This window comes from Strigops habroptila, chromosome 3 (genome assembly GCF_004027225.2).
Source record: "Strigops habroptila isolate Jane chromosome 3, bStrHab1.2.pri, whole genome shotgun sequence".
Lineage (NCBI taxonomy): Eukaryota > Metazoa > Chordata > Aves > Psittaciformes > Psittacidae > Strigops > Strigops habroptila.
Window position 1 is genome coordinate 41,973,688 of NC_044279.2, and position 22,416 is coordinate 41,996,103.

A 22,416-nucleotide genomic window follows, 5' to 3' on the forward strand; every position below is an offset into this window, starting at 1 on the left:
CTCAACCTAAACTAATAAACTGTACCAGCTTATAAAAAGCTGCAGGGATGTCTACACTCATCATAATGGAATAGATAATTCAGTGGTATCTTACAATGTAGAGAATTTGGGCTTCAGATCTCAGTCTCCAGCTGGAGCCAGCTAGCACCAAGTGCTGAAAGCTTTAGAACAAACATGTCAACAACCTCCAAACTTTTCTAAATAAACAGAAAACAAAAACATCTGTGACGAATCAAAAAGGGAAGCAGAATGGTAGCTGAGAATATTTCATGTGTATGTAAATGTATTAATATATCCATTTCTGATTTCTTGGTTTGAATCTCAAACATTCTTGCATCTCATAAAAAATGTAACATGCTATGAGAAGTGATATGTGGTGTTGAGCTGCTTAGCAACACCTGCATTCAAATAGCCTCCGAGAAAGTTTGACAAAAACTGATCTGACATCTGACGAGCTCAATTTCTTTATAATTGAAAGGAAGAAGCAAACCCACAAAATGGGATTATATTAAAACACCCCTTTATGTTTTAGACTAAAGAAGACTCTCAGATAATGGGATGCTCCTCAGTTTCTGCCTCAGGCTAAACATAACTTCTACATTATGCTGTAAAAGTCAAGTGCCTGAGGTGTCTTTATTTCATGCAAGATAATTACGATGCACATCATCTTCAACAGGATACAAAATATCTTTATGCATACTCACTGTACAAGTTTTCTTAATTTTTAGATTATTTCCCTTTTCACAAAGAATTAGCTTTAGGGTTTCTATGTATTTCTAGCCATAGGAGTCCATTAAGAAGTATTAAGGACTCTGTCCTTTTTCAATTCTTTTGATTAGTAACAAATCAAAAGAGTAGAGAAAAATAGGCTGAACAAAATTCTTTCACAGATGTGTTAGGACCAACTAAACTCCAGCTATGCCGTTATTCAGAAGTGTCTAAATGCAGGCCCCTAAATATTTGATTGTCAAGCCCCAAATTTGACTGTTAAGTATGCTCGAAGTGCCCAATTCCAATATACCTCACTGGAGTGAAGTGCTTATTAGAGTACTTAGCACACCAAATACATGCTACTTAAACTTCCAAATCTGAAAAGTTACCACATATCTGTGTTTGTTAAAGAGTATTCAATACCTTTGTGAAAGAAATGTGAAGACTTCGTGAAAGAAGTTCTTCATCAACGTAACATGCTTATGCCCAGACTTCCAGCCAAACACTTTGCCATTGTCCACCCAGTTCTGCAACGCCCTTTAGAGTATGGCTGCATGCTCTCCCTGTGTCATTTTTTTTCACATACAATTTCCATGCTCAAACATCACGAACAGAAAGGACAAATCTGTAAACTAATAACGTAAGCCCCAAATACATCCTTTTACCTCTTCTCAGCGTACTGTAGCAGAAATTCATGTAATTAAAAAAAAGGTGGTGTTGGCATAAATACTAACATGGAGCACCTCAATTCACCACACCTTCACCTTTTTTTCTTAGAGGATAAACCCAAAGGACTGCTCTGCAAAATATCTTTGTGCATTCCATTTTTAAATCATTCAGCATGTCTCAGCCTTTACACACGTTTGTAGCTTTTGTCTAATTTAATTGACAGTTATACAATTATCCTTTGAAGCACAACATTACACACACAAAAAACTACATCTTTCATGTTGGAGTTAGCACATTAATTTAAATAGCAGTTTTTCACACAGATCTGAGAGTTTTTATAGGAGGGAAAAAATGGTAATGTTAAACATGGCTGTGTAACAGACAGAAGCTAAGCAACTCATTTAGTATAGGTCTGGAACATAATTTGCTACAGGACCAAGCACTTCAAGGTTCCACTCCACCTCCCACACTCCAAAATACCCAGATCTTTACTCACAACAGACTTCACAGAAAAATTTAAATATAAGTAAGAATTCCATGACTGTTTGCATAAAAGCCTACAATACTCCTGTGGGGGATGGAGGGTGGTGAAGGGGGGAAAGAGAGAAAGAGAGGTTTTTAACTTTTTGTTCTACCAGCTTCAGGAAAAATTACTAAGCATTAAATGGTACCTCTGAAAAGATAATAGTTACTAAACCAGTAAGAAGAACGGAGCAGACAGGCAGACAATCTTCACTGTGTTCCAGGTTACATGTGCCAAAATTGTGTTTCTACACTCTGAAGAATGTGTGCCATGTAACATGGGATGAGGAGAACTAATCAGTTAACTAAGGTTCTATTAAGGTATTGCTAAGTACTGTTGTCTGAACAGCGATAAATATTACTTTTGATATTTGACTTATTGAAAACATGAAGTCATGATACTATTTCAGATTGGATTTAGTATACAAAAATTAATAAGCCACATCAGCACAAGTAAAAAATACGCACACTCTGTAACTCAAATCTGTTATTAATGCTCTGGGACACAGACTACAAGCACAACTGATGCCAAACTTGGGACAAACTAAGGCTAATAAGACACTGGCATAGTTCTGGCTTGGCAAAGCATTGCTTAATTGATCAAAAATAATAATGAATAATTCCTAGTTTAGTTTAACCTGCAACGACAAAAAAGCAGTTTTATGGAAGAAATTGAGATTATACCTCACATCACTGAGTAGTCTGTTCATTGCACCTCTGAAGAATTATTCGGATTAAATTAGTTCTAAGAGTTCTGAGAGCAGACTAAGAGTTCTTAGAACTCTTTCTAAATAGCTACTCACAGTATAGTGTTGTTTTAAGAGCTTTTTTGAAGTTAGGTTTGTTTAATAATCTGCTTCAGGGTACCAGAACATTAATTACCTCTTAAACTTTGCCATAAAGCTCGTCTTTCATAAACACAAAACATCTTACAGAATATACTTATTTTTTAAATGCAGGAAAAACAGAATAAATTTAAAAGCTTCATATTCCTGATCAGAAAAACAACATTCTTAAAAAAGGGGGGAACATGACACTTCTCTGCTTGTTAATCTAAAAAAACCCCAAATCTTTAGTATGCAAATACGCACCTAAACACTAAAGAGGATAACTCTCCTCCCCCCCTCCAACCTGCAAATAACTCATTTCACATTTGCTAGCACCTAATTTATCATTTAGTGTTAAAAACTTATATATCCTTTCCAATTATAAAACATGTAGGTCAGCTTAATTTCCTTTAGTGCTGCTGGCTTGAAGGAGGAGGTAAAACAAGACAAAAAGCACTATGTAAGCAATTGAGTAACTATTTCAAATTAGTGACCCATTCAAGAACGAATATTGCATTTGTTTATTTTGCCACCACTTCAGTCATTAGGAGCTAGCTTCTTACCTAGCCTTTATCCACATACAATTTGTAAACACAGGAGCCTCAATCTCTACACTTTTACACACAAGCTAAAGAAATTACAACAGCCAGCGGCAACGCTCAAGTAATTTTCTCCTTTCTCTCCCCAGAACAAAATATAGGAAAAGATAAAATATACAAGAACAACAAACGTCAACATATTTAAGCCCAAGCCAACTGTTTATCTGGTAGATAAACTTCTAGATGTTATAACACACAGGCTTCTTATCTGAATGACTAAACAAGTAAGAGATTGGCTTTTGGTAACTGAAGATGACATTACAGAAGAGCAGGTTATATAGAATAACTTGCTGGTTTGTACTGAACAACCACATGTGGTTGGTTTGGATAATAAAGTATTTATGTTTCCACTTTAAAGGTCTTCACCAAGATACTTATATCAAAAGTCTGCCCTTATTACCAATTTTGGTGAACTTAAAGGACCTGGTTAGCGAGATCATCTGAACTTAACTGCACAAGAACTTGTATGATGAGGATCCAGACCTCCTTATCTGAAGTCAGGGCCCGTACCTCAAATGAAACAGAAGAACATATAAAATATTTCTAAATCTATCTGTATGAATAACCTACTTCCAAAACCAGAAGTCCACAAGGGAACATGTGGTGTATGTGAATGGACCAGCAAAACCTCCTCATCTTCAGGTATGGTTCCACAGTGGCTCAAGCCAAGGTTTACATCAGATAAATCACCTTCCTCAACAGATAAGCCACAAAAATCTAAAAGTTCACGTGCTTGCACAGAGCAAGGCAAAGTACCAAAGCCATCGAGTACAGAGCTAGGCTCCTTCCAGCAGCCCATGGCAGGAGACAATGGACATAAATTTAAAGGAGAGACGTTCTGACCAAAAGAAGAGAAAATAATTTCACTGTAGGGACAGTCAAGCACTGGAAGGGTCGCTCAAAGAGGCTATGCTGTCTTCATCCTTGGAGGTTTTCAAGACCTGACTGGATAAAGCCTTGAGCAACCAGGTTGGATTAAAGACCTCCTGAGGTTCCTTCCAACCTTAATGACACTTCAAATCAATGTGTACAAACAGAAAGCACTCAATGCTGTCCCAGACTGTGATTCTACAAGTCTCTCACCTACTAAAGTCTGTGACAATGTCTGCCTAAACATTAGTTACCTACATAGGCTTTGGCTCAAGAAAATTAATGCCATCTCATTGTTCAATTGCTCAACTACTGCGTAACGCACTGTGTGAAACCCATGCCTAGCACATACTTTTGTTTCATGTTTTTGTTTGACGATGAGTGACAGTTGAGAGTTAAAATAGGTAATATTTGCAGTTGACATAGTGCTGTTTTGTTTCTCTGAGGGCTTTTGTTTGGTTGGTGTGTTTCATTTTTTAAGCTTACCTTCACCCAGGACAATGTTCTCATATTGGGCACCAAACCCAGCTACATCAAAGATGACATGTGATTATTACATGGCAAGACTATATGACAGAGTTGAATATGACATTTGCAGGCCTCGAATAAAAGACCTAAATGTTCCATCCAGACCCTCCTAACAACATTCAAGCAGATCAAATGCAGTAAAAATCTGAAATAAAACATCAGGGTTTGTGGTTTTTATTTTAATTTCCCATGACCTTGTGAAGCACAGGAAATAGTCATCCACCTACAGTCTTCCAACTGGAAAGTCTTTAAATACACAACTCAGACTTAAAATAAAAAAGCAGAGGAAAACATACATGAGTTTGCAAACCAAATAAAGAAAGTTTTAAGAAATCAGTGCAAACTCGTGTGGAACGGAACACTTAACAATGACCTTCCCAGAAGTCCCCCTATACACTTCAAGCTATAGGAGGGATTCAGAAAACACCCATACTCCAGATATGCAATGAAGTAAGAAGCATGAGAAGTTTGTGCCAGTATTTCGCATATTAATTCATATTATCATATTTAATTTAGAGTTAGGATGGGACTTGTTTTAACCTTTTCTTGTGAAAAAGGAATCTATTCCCCAGTAGCTCTTACTGGCATATACAGAAACTGCATTTGTGACCCAGAATTTGGTTTGGGTTTTTTTTTTTCAACTGGCAGAGAAGTATCTGCTCAAAGTCAGCTGCCATCAGAGATGCATGAAGATTCAAGTTGCATAAAGCAAAATTGAAACAGGGTAAAGTCAAGATCTGGATGGTTTTCAGGGGATGGTTTTTTGCTTCTCTCACATAGGAGGGGGAGGATTATTTGTTTTGGGAGGTTTTGTGTTGGGGCTTTTTTTTTGGCTTGGATCTTTTGAAAGTAACACATCTGGGATATAGTACATTCAAAGAACAAACAGGCTGCTGGAAAGTTATAATGCAAGTCTGGAGACATTATAAAATAATTCACAAGGCTTCTGGTGGTTTATGAATGACTGCGGAAATTAATCCGTTCATGGTTTTTACTCTTGTATCCTCAGAGAAAGTTACATCTGTGCGACTCAGGAGAGCTGTATTTTTTATTTTTTAATCCAGTTTTTTTTAATTAGTAATTTATAAAAGTAGTTCTTACAAATAAAAAATGTTGCTATAACGGCATAAATCACAAATAAATCACACACCCCAGTCTAGACAGAAATGCCTCTTATTAAAAACATCCTCCTCCCTTTTTTGAGGGACTATTCTTCAGCCTTACTGAACCTACAGTAGAAAAAAAAAATTATAGACTAATTTACTTTTAGTTTTGGAAACTAAGAACCAGAACCAGCAGAGTTTCACCAGAAATGGTCGAAGTCAAAATGAGGAAGTCTAAAATACATCCAGTCTATAATTTATTCCTTCTAGTACAGAAACAAACATAAAAGTCTAATTTTGGCTTAAAATATATTTTAGATTCCATCATTTACTCCATCTCCTTCCTAATGCGTTCAATAAACAAGCCTCTCAGTAATTAGTTCTGAACATTCAGGTGGGATGAATCAGGATCCCCAAAGTGATGAAGGCATTTTGAAGATAATGACAATTCCAAATGTTGAGGTTATAGAAGCAGCAGCTTTGCAGTGCTTCTTTTTGTTAACCTTCAGGATTTACTCCTTAGGTTATTATTTCCTCCACAGCTATGAATATTAGAACTTACTTATGAAAACACTATTAAAAATACCTGAGACTACTATTTAAACTCATTACCTTCAGAAGACAGTTCTAAATAAGTGTTACAAGAGATGAGATAACAAAAGTGGATTCAACTGGAGAATGAAGCCAAAGCACCAACTCATTATCCATCACTCAGAGTAGTTCCATTAACATGTTATAAAGTTTTAGGGGTTTATAATATTGTTTAAATATTAAATAGTTAAATATCAAAATACCACAAGTTTTCAGCAGTATTTCTCTTGCAAAGTATTAATAGCTTCGTCTACCTGAGACAATTCAACAAAGCAACAAGATGGACTGACCTCTTGCTGTCTTTTAAACTACTCTTTTGTCCTGCTGCCTTGGAAAAAGCAAAAGTTTTCCAGCACTTCCTCTACCAAAAAGAAACTAGAAAACCTTAAACATTTTCTCTCACATAGACAACTTTAACAATGCAGCTTATCTCTCGTAAGAGAGCAGTCTGCATCAACAATTCCAGAAACTTTGAAAGTTTCCTTTAAGGATGAAGAGGGGCCTTTGAGTTAGTCTCCCTGTAGAATCCTTAAAGCCAAGCTGGTTAAATATGGCGCACAGAAATGTACTGTTAGGTGCTGGAATACTGGCTGCATCTTCAGGCTTAAAAGGTTGAAATCAATATTATAAACTTCTACTGGCAGCCAGGAAAGTGACATCCCTCAGGGGCTGATATTAGTGCCAATAATATACCATACCTTTACTAACAACCTGCGATGGAAGGTAATCTAGGCAAGTTTGTAGCTGACACCAAACTGGTAGGGACTGGTTAAGAGGCTGCAAGGTAGAGCTGCTATTTATACCAGCCACAACAGGCTGAATATATTCAAAGCGTTACTAGGCAAGACCCTAAGCAACCTGATCAAACTGGCCCTACTTTCAGCAGGAGACTGGACCGGAGAACTTCTTCAGAGATCCAATCTATACTCCTGTTATGATTCTGTGCCTATTACCCTGTAATGTATAATACACCAATGCTGAAAACTCTTTAGTACCCAGCTTTAAACACATGATCAGACGCCGAGCATGTTGCCCATACCTGTCTCTTGTGATGAAGTTTCAGCTACATATAACCTCACAGTATTATTCTTCATATTTAGGATATGAGTTTAAATCTCTTGAAATTAACTCAAAGTTATTTTCATTTATATGCCTGAGCCACTAGTTTCCAAACAGCCAAAGCAGCAGAAGTTTCTTTTTGATTTGTAGGAAACCATCAACCTATCATTCAAGCTAAACTAACGCATTTTGTAGAACAATAATGAAGTATTTCCAAAGCAATTACTTGTTACAGTAAAGCTACATACAAATTTTTGGGGGAAAAAAGTCAGATAAGTAATTTTTAGCAATACTTAGCTGTGCGTTCACTTCAGTGAAATAACTGGTCACATCCACGCTTCCCTCCCTATGATTTTCAACAAGACTGAAGTCACCTTATTTGCACTGGAAAGATGCTTCACATGTTTATTTCAGTGTAAAAGCAGACAAAAGCACAGCTGACAGGCTGTTTCTACTCTGGACCCTACAAAATCTTTTTGTTTCAGATTACCTTGTCTTTTAAGTAGGCGTTAGGAACAAACAGCAATGGGACAGACAGCGCTTCAGTCTTAAGTACTAGAGAAATACTCTAGGAAGCACACAAAGAAACACTTATCTTCAGCCAACCAACATCTACATTTATTTAGGGTCATGGGCAACCCTAAGACTGGCAAGAAAAGGCAGTAACTGGCAAGGCTGAACATCAACAAGCTTTCAACCACCAATTACAACCTAAACTAAATACTCTTTTTACTTGCTGTAGAAATCAGCACTTAACAGAAGAGGAAATACTTTACTTACATTGCATTTATTTTCCACCTAGTAACTATCATTTCAGATGATTCATCCAAAAAAAAGGAGAGTGAAACCAACCAACCATACAATAATGTTTTCCAATTATACCTAACTATTAAAAGATCATTTTAAAAACCAACCTTCCCAAAATTGCACTTAGAGATACATGCAAAGTCAAAAGAATTAGAGGGGAAATTAATGGCTTCTGATACTTTTCCATCACCATCCTTCCCATTCCAGTAGGAACGAGTGCTGGAATTAAAAAGAACTAAGTACATAAAAGAATCAGTACTTTATGGTAGAGTCCTGTGAATACCAGCTATAGGTACGAGTCTACACTCTGTTTCTCTACGAAAACAGCTTTATTAAATTCATCAAGAAGAAAGTCAGCCATATCACTTTGAAGAGAAATTACACAACTTCCACATATCTTCTCCACCAGAAAACTACTGCACTGCCCAGTCTGATTCAAAAACAGTGTTATCATAGAGCACGAAGATCCCAGATTTGGAAGATGCACATGCACGGATTTAGAAGCTCCTACAAGGATTCTGGAATTGAAAACTTTCCAGACTTCTAAGTTTATTATGTGATTTATTTGACCAAATAACTTCCCTTACCTAGCTAAGTGTCAGGATATTAACACATACTCTTACAAAAGCAGGGATATAAGCTTATCATGTGCTAAAAAAAGATGGAAAGAAAAAGAAAATATGCCTTTTGAACAAGTACTGCCCAGAGGCTCAGTCAACATCAGATTTCACAAAGGCACCAACAGCAAAACAGACTGGATGTAAACAATCTCAACACAAACCTTTTATCAGAATCTGAAAAGGCTTGTTTTGCTCCTTTCACCCTGCCATGTCTGAAGGGACAACCATAAATGGAACTGGAAGATGAATGTTCACCAGACAAAGCAAGTAGGAGGATGGCCTAACATATCATGAACAGTCATCCAGGTCAAATAAGCATATTTCAGACTTCCAGCATTAACGCTAGTACCTCTGCATGAATAGTAAGGGTATCAGTGGTCAGAAATAGTTGGGATTTTTTCCCCCAGTACTTTGAACACTCATTGAGAGCCTTTTTCCCCCCTGAGCATATGCAAAAAGAAGGAATTTGTTCTACAAGAAAACGCACAGAGATGCTAGACAATGCAAAGACACTACCGCATTAATGTGAAAAATGACTAGAACTCCTCTTTCATTTAACATAAACCTTAGGTAGGGAATCACTAAGAAAGATGCTGCTGAAGGCAAACTTCTGGTCAAGAGAGTCCAACCACTAGTACAGGATTCTACTCCTCTCTCTACTTTCCAGCCATTCAGAGAAGGATTTCAATTCCTTTAAAAGGTACCCAGTAATTGCTATGGTTGACACATTCGGCATTTAAATTTTCCTTAAGCTTTTCCAACTGGAATGCAGCAACTTTCTGTCAGTCGACTTGGCACGCTGGACTACTCTAGTAGCAGGAACTCCTTCCATACAGAAAGTGCTCATTGCTCTCTGCTCACTTACAATGCTGTCATTCAGTACAACACCTACCAAACACCACATCTGCAGCACCTTCTAAAGAGGCAGGCAGGCTCCTGGCAGCAAGCCGTCAGCATGGTTTCAAGAAGTCATACCCTTACTGCTGTTAGTAAATAGACAAGAGATGAACACAGACTGGCTGAACATCCTCTGCAGATTCCACCTTTGAATCACTTCTACCTACTCTATTAGTTACTTCCCACAAAAGGGTCAAGAGACTGTTGTGTCTCTAATCTGGCAGGTTCACACGCAAAATACACAGATCTGAGTTCTGTACACCTTTTTAAATCATTCATCACCCTATTATTAACAGAAGAACACTTTTGAATTCAGATGACTTCCATCTGGTTAGGTAAAAATGTAAACTCCGTCTATAAGCACACATTAAATAAACCCCTGCTATGTAACTGTCCTTCCTAGATGGACCACGATTTTCACTACATATACACCTTTTCTAAAATGTTAACCCCAAAAATAGTTGTTACCCTCCTGGCTGGGGTTCAGAAAAAAAACTTACCACACAGCTATGCCAGCAGAAACCTCCAGTGTAAACAGTTACAAAAGTAAAGCTGCACTTTCACCGGTGCAGCTTGTTTTGCTTGGAGCAGGACAGAAGAATTACTTTAACAATACAAAACATAACTCTCATCCTATAACGTGGGTCCTCACAAAGCACTGCCAGTGTAGTGTAACAGGAACTCTGTGTGTTTCTTGGATAAATACTAGCACAGCTATCTATAAATGTGAAAAATTTTACAAGCAAACCTAATGCCCACATCAGGTGAATACCTACAAACTGCAGAGCACTTTCTCACATAGCTAAAAATGGTTATAAAGCTTAATATTTAAAAAAGGAAACTTAGCTAGTAATGGCAATTACATACAATTTCATTACCTTTCACAAGCTGAAGAACTGTTACACAGCAACAGAAAAATCAAATCCCACAGCACTTAATATGTATGGGTGAAATCAACATTCAAGATTCAACAAGCTATCAAAAAACTACCCTACAAACACTGAAAAGGAAAAAAGGTGCAAGTATTTCAGAAGCCATTTTCCAAAGCCACCTTTGCTCAGTTAAGCACTAGTGCTGAGCAGATGAAAACCAGCCTTTACTTCTATCACAACAGCCTCTAAATACAGTGTCACCACTACTCCCAACCTGTTACCATCTGTTTTCACAGCTTCCCCTATGGTTTCTGTCCTCTACTGACTTCAACACAAAATAGATTTAAGACACAGAACTGTTTCAGACCTAGCTCTACTACCTTCCCGTGAAACAGAAGAGAAATTAATCATTAACAAGTAACGATCTGCTAACATTTTTCATGCCTATTTCAAGATAGCTAAGACAACACAAACTTTTACTTTCCTTATTCCACCACCTTTGGTAACTTTGGTTAGAAAGCTGGTACATTCTCCAGCTGCACTGTAACTGAAATTAGATCCTACCTCTCTGGGGTAAAAACTGGTTTTGCACTCTGTTTTGGGCAACAGAGCTTCTTGGCACTCTGTATCATCTGTGAGTGCATTTTGTCAACATTGACCCAGTTTAATTTCACAGTATCATAATCTCCTCTGATCATGGTACTCCACCACAGTGACATGCTGATCACAAAAGGGAGATTTTAGCACAAAATGGCTACTCCATCCTAGAGAACTACTATATTCTTGAAAATAAGACAATAAAACACTATGTAAAGCTCTAAAAGAATATTTCCTGAAAACTATTTTAAAACACACACCATGCAGAGCTACGAGTGGTACGTGGTTAAATTTTACTACCAAGTAGTAGTGTGCTACTACCAAGTCACTATGCATAGCATGGTAAAGCTACATCTAGTATCTAATGACAAAGACAGCAAGGTACTAGAGTACTGTAGATTATTTCAGCAAGTCATCATCTACATTGCAGCCTTTTCTTGTCTGAAAACTTCAACTGGCCCTGTTGAATCAGTGCTTCAAAATACATCCTTGTAAATTAATAGATACATGAAAGACAGTACAAGTAAATACTCTGCAAAACATTCATTGGTAAGTAGTTACTCATATTTGACACTGGAGATAGTTTTTGAAGCTGTCCACCCTCAGGAGTGATCTAGTGTTCCCTAGTTAAACAATTCTTACGAATGCATGGGGCAATGACTAAAAACATTGAAGAAATGTGAAATACTGAAAAGAGAGGGCGTTGCATAAGTATATACCAGGCAAAAATGCAACACTACTAGCAAGTTTCTCCACTAATACCTTGTACAACAGGTATCTACATTTATCCAAATTTGACCCCAGAAATGTGATGGAATGCTTAATTCCTAGTTTCAGAAGTAATTAGTTTAGAGACACAAGAAGTTTCCAAGAAGTGCCAACAAATGGTGACAGGCAGCAACGTTACTGGACCTTTAGAAATATGGGAATGGGTGAGAACTTGCTTCTCAATGCCTCCATATGTTCATCTTAATAAACAAACCACCCTTAACAGTGCAGCAGAAACTACAGTAGCAAGTTCACACATAAGATTCTAATTGCTGCCAAGCAAGGAACATGTTCTCCTGGAAAGCAGCAAAGCGTATTTCGAGCAACCCTTAAACAAAACAAACACACACCACAACTACCAACAAACCACCAAACCCCAAAACACACTACCCAAAATCTACCCAAGGAACACTAGTTCAGAAAACTAGTTCAAAGAATTAGACAGTAGTCTCAAAGAGCAAAAAGAAACCCAACAAACTAACAAGAAAAGATGATAGCTGGGATGGGGTACACAGCAGAAGACCCTAAAATATGATGTCGTACAGCACTTGATGCAATGTGCAAACCCACTAATAACTGGGCTAGGGCTAGTTTGCTTAGGGAAGTAAAGATACAGCATTTGAAGAGTTCCCATAGAAGCATAGGGGGCAGGTATTTAGGGGCTTTGTATAAAACAAACCAAACACAGTCTAGGAAGCTTGCACACTCTGAAGCCAGACAATTCAAGAACTCGCTTGTATTCCTCAGTTTCCAGAGCAAGACTACTGAAGACCTATGCCAAAACACTTCACCTCAAACTAAAGACTATGCAAGTCATTATTCTCAAAAAACACCAATTATAAAGACTTGTCCTAAAACTCACTCCTCACCTCTAAATACCTTCTCACATTAAAGTGTCTGCTGCAAAAGTGCCTGGGACGTCACAAAAAAACGATTAGTGACTTCAGGTATGAAGAACGTGATTTCATCTTCTCCTGCTGCTTCAGGAACAAAGGTCTCACTTTCTAATGTTATTACAATAACCTACAATGTTAACCAAAAGAACTACAAGTTTTTTCTACTTGTGATGGTGGTCATTAGTGTTAGTGCAGAACTGTAAAGTAAAATCCAGCTTTGTTCTAAGTTTCCTGTGGACTTTCTTATTAACTGCAAAAAAAGCTGAAGACTTAGTTATCATTCTTCTGAATTCCTCCAGGAGTATTAAAAATCAATGCCAGATTTTTATACTAGTAGCAAACCACAGAGGACAGTGGTGTTGGATGATAAAAATATCTTCTTCTGCCTTCGAAAAAATGCTCTGTAAACCACTACATTTTTTCCAGTGCAGGACATTCTTTCGAGTTCCAAACTGAGTAATATTTACACCTGAACATCCATTCAGAGCTGATAAATCAGTTTTCTTTCATTAATATTGGTTTGACCATACTTTAACAGGCACATGTCTCGGTCTGATCTTCCAAAAGCCCTAGAGCTTACCCTCTGCCAACAAGAAGACATAAAAACAGAAGTCGCAGGTCATGACAGGTCTAAACGCTGTGGACTAAACAGCACCTCGCCCGTTTGGATACCGCGCTGTCACGACCGCAGAACATCCCCATGACTGCGTGCAGGCCCCCATGCTTCTCTATGCGGTGCAGGGAGGAAGCCTCCCCGCGCCCCGAGAAGCCGGGGCAGGAGGACAGCCCGGCCCGTGCTCCCGCCCACCGGCCCCGCGGGCCGAGCCTCCCCGCCCGCACCCTGCGCCCCCGGCCCCCGCGGACGCCGCCGGCGGCGGCTGAGGTGCGGCGGCGGCCGCGCCGCCTCCCGCGGGCTCACCTCGGCGGCCGGGATGTTCACCACACCTGTCGACCTCCTCTTCTCCCTCAGCTTCCTCTTCTCGATCTGCCCCTTCCCCTTCCTGGCGCTGGGGCCCGAGCTCTTTCCCTTGGCGGCCAGCTTCTCCTCGCCCTCGGGGGAGCCCGGCGCGGCGGCGGGCGGGGGCTTGGCGGCAGGCTCGGGCGCGCGGACCCCGGCGAGGGCCGGCGGCGGCTCCTTGTTGGGGGCGGCCCGACCCAGGGCGGCGCTGGGGAGCCCGACGCAGTTGACGGCCCCGCCGGCGGAGGGCGCCGCGCGGTCGGGGAGCGCGGTCGGGCCGCCCGGGGGCAAGTTGTTGTTCAGCTCGGCGGAGGCGGCTGCCCCGGCGGGTCTGGCCTCCCCCCCGGCCACTGCCCCCGGGGCCGGCGGCGCCTGCTTCGCCCGCATCTTCTCCCGCTTGGCTTTCCACTCCTCCAGAAAGTCCGTGGTGCTACCCCCGGCGCTGCGGTAGCCACCGGTCGCCATGTTCCCGGAGGGCTGGATGCCGAGAGCGCCCCGCCACCAGCAGCACCTCTGCTGCCGCCCGGAGAGGAGAGGTCCCGGCGGGGCGGGCGGGAGAGACGGGGGCGGGGAGAGAGACTCGGAGAAGCACAAACACCCTGGAGAGAAACAAAAGGGGAGATGTGAACAGTCCCGCGGCGCTGACCGTCCTCGTCCCGCCGTCCCGCCGCACCCCCAGGAAGCCCTCCCTGCCCCCGGGGACGGGTCTCCATCACCGCCCGCCCTCACACTCCAAGCTCCCGCAGCTCGGACCGCGCCGCTCGGCCCCGCCGCGGCACCCCGCGCCCGCTAGGGCTCCCCTCACCCCTCGGCGCGGAGCCGCCCGGGGGTACCCGCCTCCCCCCACCGCTCAGCTCGCCGGCCGGCCCGCCCGCCGCAGCGACCGCAAAGCGCCGTCCCCGTCCCCCGCCCCCGGGGCCGCCGCGTGTGCCATCCCCCCGACGCCCGCTTGCCTGCCGGGGACCGTGTTCCCGCGCGGGGCGGAGCGGCCGGCGCTCACCTCCCGCCCGGCGGGGCCGCGGCTAGGGCGCTCCCCAGCGCCGGCGGCACCAGGTGAGCGGTACCGCCTCCCGCCGTCCCGGAAGGAGCGGCTCGCCCCCGAGGCTCCCCGCGCTCCCTCCCCTTTCCCCATCGCGGCGCGGACAGAGCCGAAGCCAGGGCGGAAACTGCCGAGATGGCCTCAACAATGGGGTGAGGGCCGAGAGGCCCCGCCTGGCCCGGTGCGCTGCGCGCCACGACCTGACCCCGCCGGGTGCCGGCCCGCCACCTGCCCCGGGCGGCGCGGCACGGCACAGCAGGGAACACGGACCCCGGCGCTCTCGACGAGCGGCAGCACGGGCGGGAGGGGGCGAGGGGCGCCGCGGCCGCGTGAGGAGCCAAGCGCCGCCCGCCTCAGGCTGCGCTCCCGCTTCACGGGCGGCTGTAACGGGCAGCGAGGGGCCGGCGGAGCGGTCTGGGGCCACCCCTGCAGCGGCTCCGCCAAGCCCGCCCCGCACCTACCGGAGAGCCGCCAGCACACCCGGCGTGGGGGCGCTGACGGCGAGGCAGGTGCCGGGGGTCGGCCCTGGGGCGGTGCGGCTGCCCAGCCCCGCCCGCGGCTGTCATTAGCGGCAGAGCGAGAGGCCGCGTGTGAAGCCCGGCTTGGTCAGCCTTTGGCTGTCATCGGGGGCAGAGGCGCCGGTTTGGCCTGAAAACGCGGTGGCTGCCGCTGCTGTCGCTCCGTCCTTCGACGGGGTCGGTGCGCGGTGGGAAGAGCCCGCAGCTAATCGCTCCCGCAGCATGAAAACTTGCCTCATCCGCTGCTCTGGTGGGCAGAGCGCAGTCGTGTAGTGCTGTTCACTTCCACAGGCAGAAGGTTGGGAAGGACCCCGTGTTTTCGTGATGTTAAGAGAAACAAGGATTTGAGGGGTTTCCGTCAGTCACACTGCCAAAGCTTGAAAGATGTCTTGTCTGGTGTGTAAATAACACAGCCTTTAGCGGGGAAACCTAACTGGGTTAACTATTAGGAATAAGGAACATGCAGGGAATGCGATGGGAGTATGCAGTATCTGTTCATCAGCGTAGGTGATCAAATGGCCAAAGCTGCTCTTTTGATTTGGCTGAATTCACCATGGCTTAATAGTACCCTGAAAAATGATTGTGGTATTTTGGGATATCACTGCTTTCAATGGATTTGTGGCTTGTTTAATCCTGCTTTATGAGAGGTATGGTAAGGGAAGCGAAGGCACTACCTTTCCAGCAGGCTCAGGACAATATACAAGCTTATGGCAGAGTCAGTGGAAATCCATAGAGCCTGGGCTTACCCAGCTGGGAGCACATTCTCCCATTTTCATGGCCCTTCTTCTCTCTTCAGATTCCGTCCTGAATTTGTCCACCTGGTTAATAAAATTCATCAGGACTTCAGAATATAAACTTTGCATCAGTTTTTTGTTTCTTTTTAGAGGAAAAAGAAACCAAAAACCAAAACCAAACCCCAGATGCTACAGATATAGATGAAAAAAATATCTAGCAAAATGGGGCTCCAAATATCCGACACTAGGCTTTCTGCACCCTACATATAAATAGCAGGCTTAGTCCACGTAATTGCTTTCACCTTAGGTATGTCTTTTCCACAGTAGTTGTCACCGTCTCACCCTACCAACCTCCCCTGCCCTTCTGGTGATCATTCATTTACTTGGACTTTTCACTCATCCGATTTCTGCTCTGGTTTGGGTTTAGGGTTGTTTTTTGGTGCGGTGGTTGGTTTCGAAGGGGTGTTTAAATGTTTGTGTATATGGAAGTTAAGAGATCAGGATGCTCCGTGCAGATGAAACCTCTTATCTGTTAGGCTAAGGGAAAATCCCCAAACCAAACGGGCTGGTTGTTCTGCGTTATGCTGGAAAGCTGTAAATAGAAAAGTACATGGTGAAAACATAGTTCTGTACTAGCTCTAGTCTTTAATACTCATCAATCAGTAAAGTTGGTCATATTTCTATTTGCACATCAAGCACTTAACAAAAAGTTGACCTAACAAAAGTTTTGACTAAGCACTCTCCTGGAAAAGAAGAAAACCCAACCCATTCTTACCTGCACTCTTATCATAGAGTCACAGAATGGTTTGTGTTGGAAGGGACCTCAAAGATCATCCAGTTCTAACTCCTCCCACTAGAGCAGGTTGCTCAAAGCCCCATCTAACCTGGCCTCGTAGAGTTTTTGAGTTAGAAAACTACCTGATTGTATTTTTAGAAAACACAATTTAGAAAAAGACTTCTCCATGAGAATTCTTGTCTGGCTTTCCCCTTCTGCCATTTTTTTTCCATTTATATGATGAAGAGCTTTTCTTGAGAGAATCACATAGCTGTGACAACAGCGGTATTTCTCCCCTCACTATTACACCCCTGGTGTAATATGAGCTGGCTGAAAGTAAGTAAAAAGTCAGATTAGAAAGTTGTTTCTTATAGTACGGTGTGTATATGGCGAAATACAGCAATGTGTTTTAGTTTTGAGGATACCCACCGTTCTCCCTTACCCCTAGTCCCTCCAGCTGCTGCCTGGGCCCCTCTCTCTGTGGCAGACCTTAGCCTAGACATGCTTGCCCCCTGTCACACCTTATCTGCGCACCTTTCTTACGTGTAGGAGGTGCATTGCCAGCATCTGCCATTGCTGTTGGATGGGGGTTTTTTTCCCTCCAATCTATAAAAAAACATTGTGGGGTTTTTTTTTTTTTTAGTGCCAAAAAGGTTTTGTGTTCCTTACAATCTGTTATATATTAACAGAAGTTATGTTGTGGTGAGTGAGGTTGGGCTTAAGTGCCCAATACAAAAATGCTGACTGTCAGATGTTTGCATCTCAATAAGGTTTTCTGTGCCGGAGAGCTTTCAGGGATAAAGTCCCAAATAGTTTAAGTATCACGCTGCATGTTTTCCTCTGCCACAATGGAGGACAGCTTAGTAGCTTGCAAACATTTTTAGAATGGCACTTTTTTCTTACCAAAAAAATATTCAGGATATTCTTAAGGCCTAGAAATACAATTAATTTTATTAGCTACATTTTTAGCTGGAGTAATGACAAAGGTCCCTAAGCCTTAAGATATTGAATTTTATATATTCAGTATTATGGAACGGGATTCTCCCCTAGAGGTAGAATTGTCACCGGGATTGGGTAGGATGATCTTGTTCTCTTTTGCCAGGCAAAACACAAAAAAAATCCACTTCATTTTTCAATTTAGAATAAACTCCATCATTTATTCTTCAAATCTTGAGGAAATTTAAGTGCCTTTTGGGGTTGGGCACTTCAAAGCTGGTTCCTTTGCAAAGGGTTGCAAACTGTTTAAGGTTTGTGTCATTTATTCTAGAGATTCAGCCATATGATTCAACCTTATTCGGGTTCTGTGTACAAGTTTAACTGAGCCACAGTCTTTTCTGAAGTGGCAATTTTCAAGGGCTGGAAAATAAAACGGTGAACACAATAACACATTATGGGCTGAGGAAATAAAGGACAACCTGCAAACTCCTGCCCAGTGTCTGTTTGCTTGTCACAATCATGCTTTGACCTTTGGGTCCCTTCCAACCTGCTGTTCTGTGGTTCTACGAACATTTGTTACACCCACCAATGCCAGTGTGCTCTCCACTGAAACATCCCCTCCCTCTCACCCTCTCCAGCATCTCTGGAAGCTCTCCCCACAGACTATGTTGAGACTACTGTATTTGCCTGCCTGTCTCAAACACGCATGCTCTTCCTCCTCCTCTGGACTTCACCTCGCCTCTGCCTGTTACATGAACTTCCATTAAACTCTTTTGCTTAGTGTACCTATCTACTGCTTCCCACATCTGATCCCCTTCGAAGCCCATTTAGTCAGAATTCTTCATGTTTCTTCTCCCAATACAAACTTTTTCGGTCACATACTTGTTCTAGCTGCTTTATCACTCATGCTTTATTAAACTGGGTTTATTCCCTGCCCATGGCAGGGGGCTGGAACTAGATGATCTTTAAGGTCCTTTCCAACCCAAACCATTCTGTGATTCTATTAAGCCTGCTATGGTGTTCTCCCATTAAATTTTCCTTCTGCACTTCAAATTTCACCTTCTGGGTAGTCCTCACCCCCACCACTGAACCCCAACTAACCTACCTACCTGCTTATTTCTGCATTATCCTTCCATCAATGCCGTTGCCTAAAATTGCTATGACTCAGTGAAATCTTACCACCATCTTTTTCGTAGAAATATCTGTTCCTCTTTTTATCCATAAAATTTCAAAAGCCTGTCTTTGAACTTTTCACATTAAATCTCTTACCCTAACTTCCCTCTAATCTTCCTGTAAAATCCCCACTTATGCTCTGTGACATTTCTAATGTCAAATATGCCCCTGAAAGTAAAATGATCCTCAAACAAAGTACCACTATCCCTCTTGACTTTTCCTTTTAACCTTTTCTCACTAATGCTTTCCCAGTCATTGCTCTGCTGTCCTGCAGCAATATTTCTCTCTCCAACCACTCCTGCTGTCTTAGATCACAGGCCTAGGCTGAGACAAAACCTGCTGAAACATACTTTGCAAGCAACTTCCTCCTTGCACTGTTTTGTTATCGTTAACAGGACACTTAATATCTCTGTCAGAGACTGTCAAAAGAGTATAAAAAATAAGGTGGTGCTCCATAATCTTGACCATTGGTCTCCCTCTCACGACTTGAGAAGATTCATTCATAGAGGATCTGAGTGAAGGCAGGAAGCTGTGAAGGGTAACATGGAGATGCTGGTAGTTGCATTTCTGGACAGCGAAGTGATTGCATGTTTTGTCTCTAACTAACTTCCTTTTTAAAAGTATGTAGTGGGAGGTTTTATTTCTGTTTACATCCATACTGTTTCCTTTTCAAATTCTCTTTTAATCTTTGGTTTATCTCTTCTTACCTACCAAATTCTGTTATCGCTTGGTCTTGGTTGTTTCTGCATTTTTGTCTAGATGTGGATAGACTGCTGTCCCTCACAATTTAATACCACTTTCTGCTACTTCTGAGCTATGCGCGCTATCTAAATCTGAGAGGCTTAGCCTATCATCATGGATTTTTATTTCCTCAACTTTCCTTCCAGAAATTAAATTATTCTTTCCCCCCTTGCTGGAGCTGGGTGTCACAGCACCACACTTCTGGCAAGGTTTTCCTTTGTAAGGTTCAAACAATTAATTATGTTCTAGTTGCTGTAGTCAGTGCTTTAACTGGATTACTGTTTTGTGACTTCTGCCTGCAAACACACACAAACCTGACAACCCCAATTTTACTGACATAACCATTTTATCCTATTATTTGCTGTGCTACTGAATTGGATGCTTCAACCTTTTTTTTCGTAAGTGCTAGAATCTGATTTGAAATCTCACATGTAAATACAACAGAGCTTTATGAAATAGCTGGATTTATCAGGAGGTATTAGCATTCAAGATCAATCCTAAAGTCCATCTTCTAGTCTGGTTTCTGTATGTGTTTTAACATTCTTGAACTGTGCTATCATTTGACCAAAAATAGCTACTTAGTTTCTTTGGACTAGTTTGGTTTGACAGACAAAATACTATTGTTTCTTGCAGTCATGCATCTAGCTGATGAAGTGCTATGTGAAAAGGAAAAAAAAAACCCCAAACTTATAGAAAGAACTTTGCATGATTTTTCAACTATTTCATCTTACAGTATGAGAAACCAATGCAGAGATTGTCGTCTGTCTCCAGCTGGCAGTTGTTGGATAAGAATGACAGCAGGGGTGGGAATGAATTCAGTCTGTGCAGTTAACTTCAAAGGTGTGTGGAGAACGTTTTCTGGGTGAGTAGGGCCTAGAGCAACTTGTCCAGGAGAAGGGATGAAACCAGACATGGAGTTAAAATGTTACAGGGTGAGGTCTAAGAAGGCAGAGAAAAGCTGATGCTGATGAGCCTTACAGAGCTTGGGAAAGAAGGGAGGAAAGGGTAGATGCTTTAAGGCAGGCTATAAATCCGCTTGAGGACCAGTTTGTAAAAGGCATAGAAGCAAATCCCCTATGGTGAATTAGTAGGGCCAGGATATGATCAACACAGAAAAACAGCACTTGGAGGAGACAGTTTTTCCACTGTGGTCCCTACTTTTGTGTTCACTGTGAAGGAACCTGGGGAGTGTCTTGCAGCTAAACTCTTCATTATGGAGCATCCATCAAAATTAAAGTATTGGAAAGAAACACAACAAATTGAGAAAGTGAAAAATAACAGATTGCCAAACTGAGTGGCAGTGATAAAGTAGCAGATGGAATTCAGTGTAGATAAATGTAAAGCGACTTATGTTGGGAAAAATTTTGTAAGGTGAGATACCACCTAGACATGCTTGAGCAGCACTGACTCTGTCAAGATGAAGTGCTCCTGCAGAATGCCCATGCCTCCTTGCAATAAGTACAAGGGAGCATAACAGAGAGGCATTGGATTTGGCTGTATACTGGTTTACTAGTCCAGCTCTACACTTATCCTTTTGGGAGCAAACTGCTTTCAAAATAGAGGACTTGATGATCCTTATAGGTCCCTTCCAACTCGAGCTATTACCTGGTTCTGTGACCTCTCTACAGCTAACTCAAAGTTCAAAACATTGTTAAACAGATTTTAGTCCATACCAAATACAATTTTGGTTCCTGTGTTTCTGTATCTCCAAACAGAAGCACACAAATGCATAATTAGAAACCAAATGCTGTGGTTAGTGGCTCACTGTCAGTCTGTGTCTTGTTGGTACTGGTTACAATTCATAACCCTTCAGGGCTGTTGTGGTGTGGGTTTGTTTTTAATCAACAGCCCTCTAGTTCATAAGAGTGAGCTTGATTTTTTTGAAGAACCAATACAAAGTCAGTAAATATTAATCTTGATTCTCACTGTGCACCTCTTGGTTAAGCTGTTACACTGCATCCTTTTGATGTAACCTCAAGCAGGTGGCGAGCTGCACGCTGTAGAAAAGTGCAGCAGGCACAAAACTGCTCCAAAAGAATTAGAGTTAGGGATGACAGATCTCCTCAGAGAGCTCACTAAGAAACTTGGCCTGTGCTGAAATGCAGTAGATGATGCATGCAGAATTTAGTGTGATGGCTTTTTGCAAGGCTTTGTTTGAGCTACCCGTTCATTTGGCAATTATTTTCCTCCTGCATCGCAGTATTTCTAGGGCCTACTGTGTTTCATAGGACGGACCATAACGAAGTTGCCTGGCAAAAGGAATCAGGCAGACATTTCAGGAATTTAGTACTGGTTATTAGTAGCAATCATCTGGAAGTGTCCAAAACAAACACAAACAGCAATCAATCAATGGTAGTGACTTATCAGTGGCTGTAAGCAGAGGAGGGGGAAGCACTTGGAAAAGTTCAGAGTCAGTGTGTATGAAACCGAACAGACTACAAAAGGAGAAAATAGTTTAAAGATCATTAAAAAAAAAAAAAAAATGCTTCCTACTCTTAAAATTATGTTGGTATTATATACTATGAAACTTACGTCAATGATACGTGGCCATGCTATAAACATCTAAGATAAAAGCTTGGGACTGAATTTTTGTGTGAATTGAAACA

The 22,416-nt window shown here is 42.2% G+C and overlaps 1 protein-coding gene across 2 annotated transcripts in view; it reads right to left on the bottom strand.

The window, feature by feature from the left end:
- Nucleotides 1–15,461, bottom strand: part of PAWR (pro-apoptotic WT1 regulator) — an 83,890-nt gene extending 68,429 nt beyond the window's left edge. For both annotated transcript variants that reach the window (XM_030480428.1, XM_030480427.1), the window contains exons 1-2: nucleotides 15,395–15,461; nucleotides 13,856–14,493 (exon numbers count right to left, since the gene is read on the bottom strand). In XM_030480428.1, coding sequence (XP_030336288.1) covers nucleotides 13,856–14,359 — 504 coding nt within the window. In that variant the 5' untranslated portion in view covers nucleotides 14,360–14,493; nucleotides 15,395–15,461. The remainder of the gene's footprint in view (nucleotides 1–13,855; nucleotides 14,494–15,394) is intronic.
- Nucleotides 15,462–22,416: the final 6,955 nt, after the last annotated feature.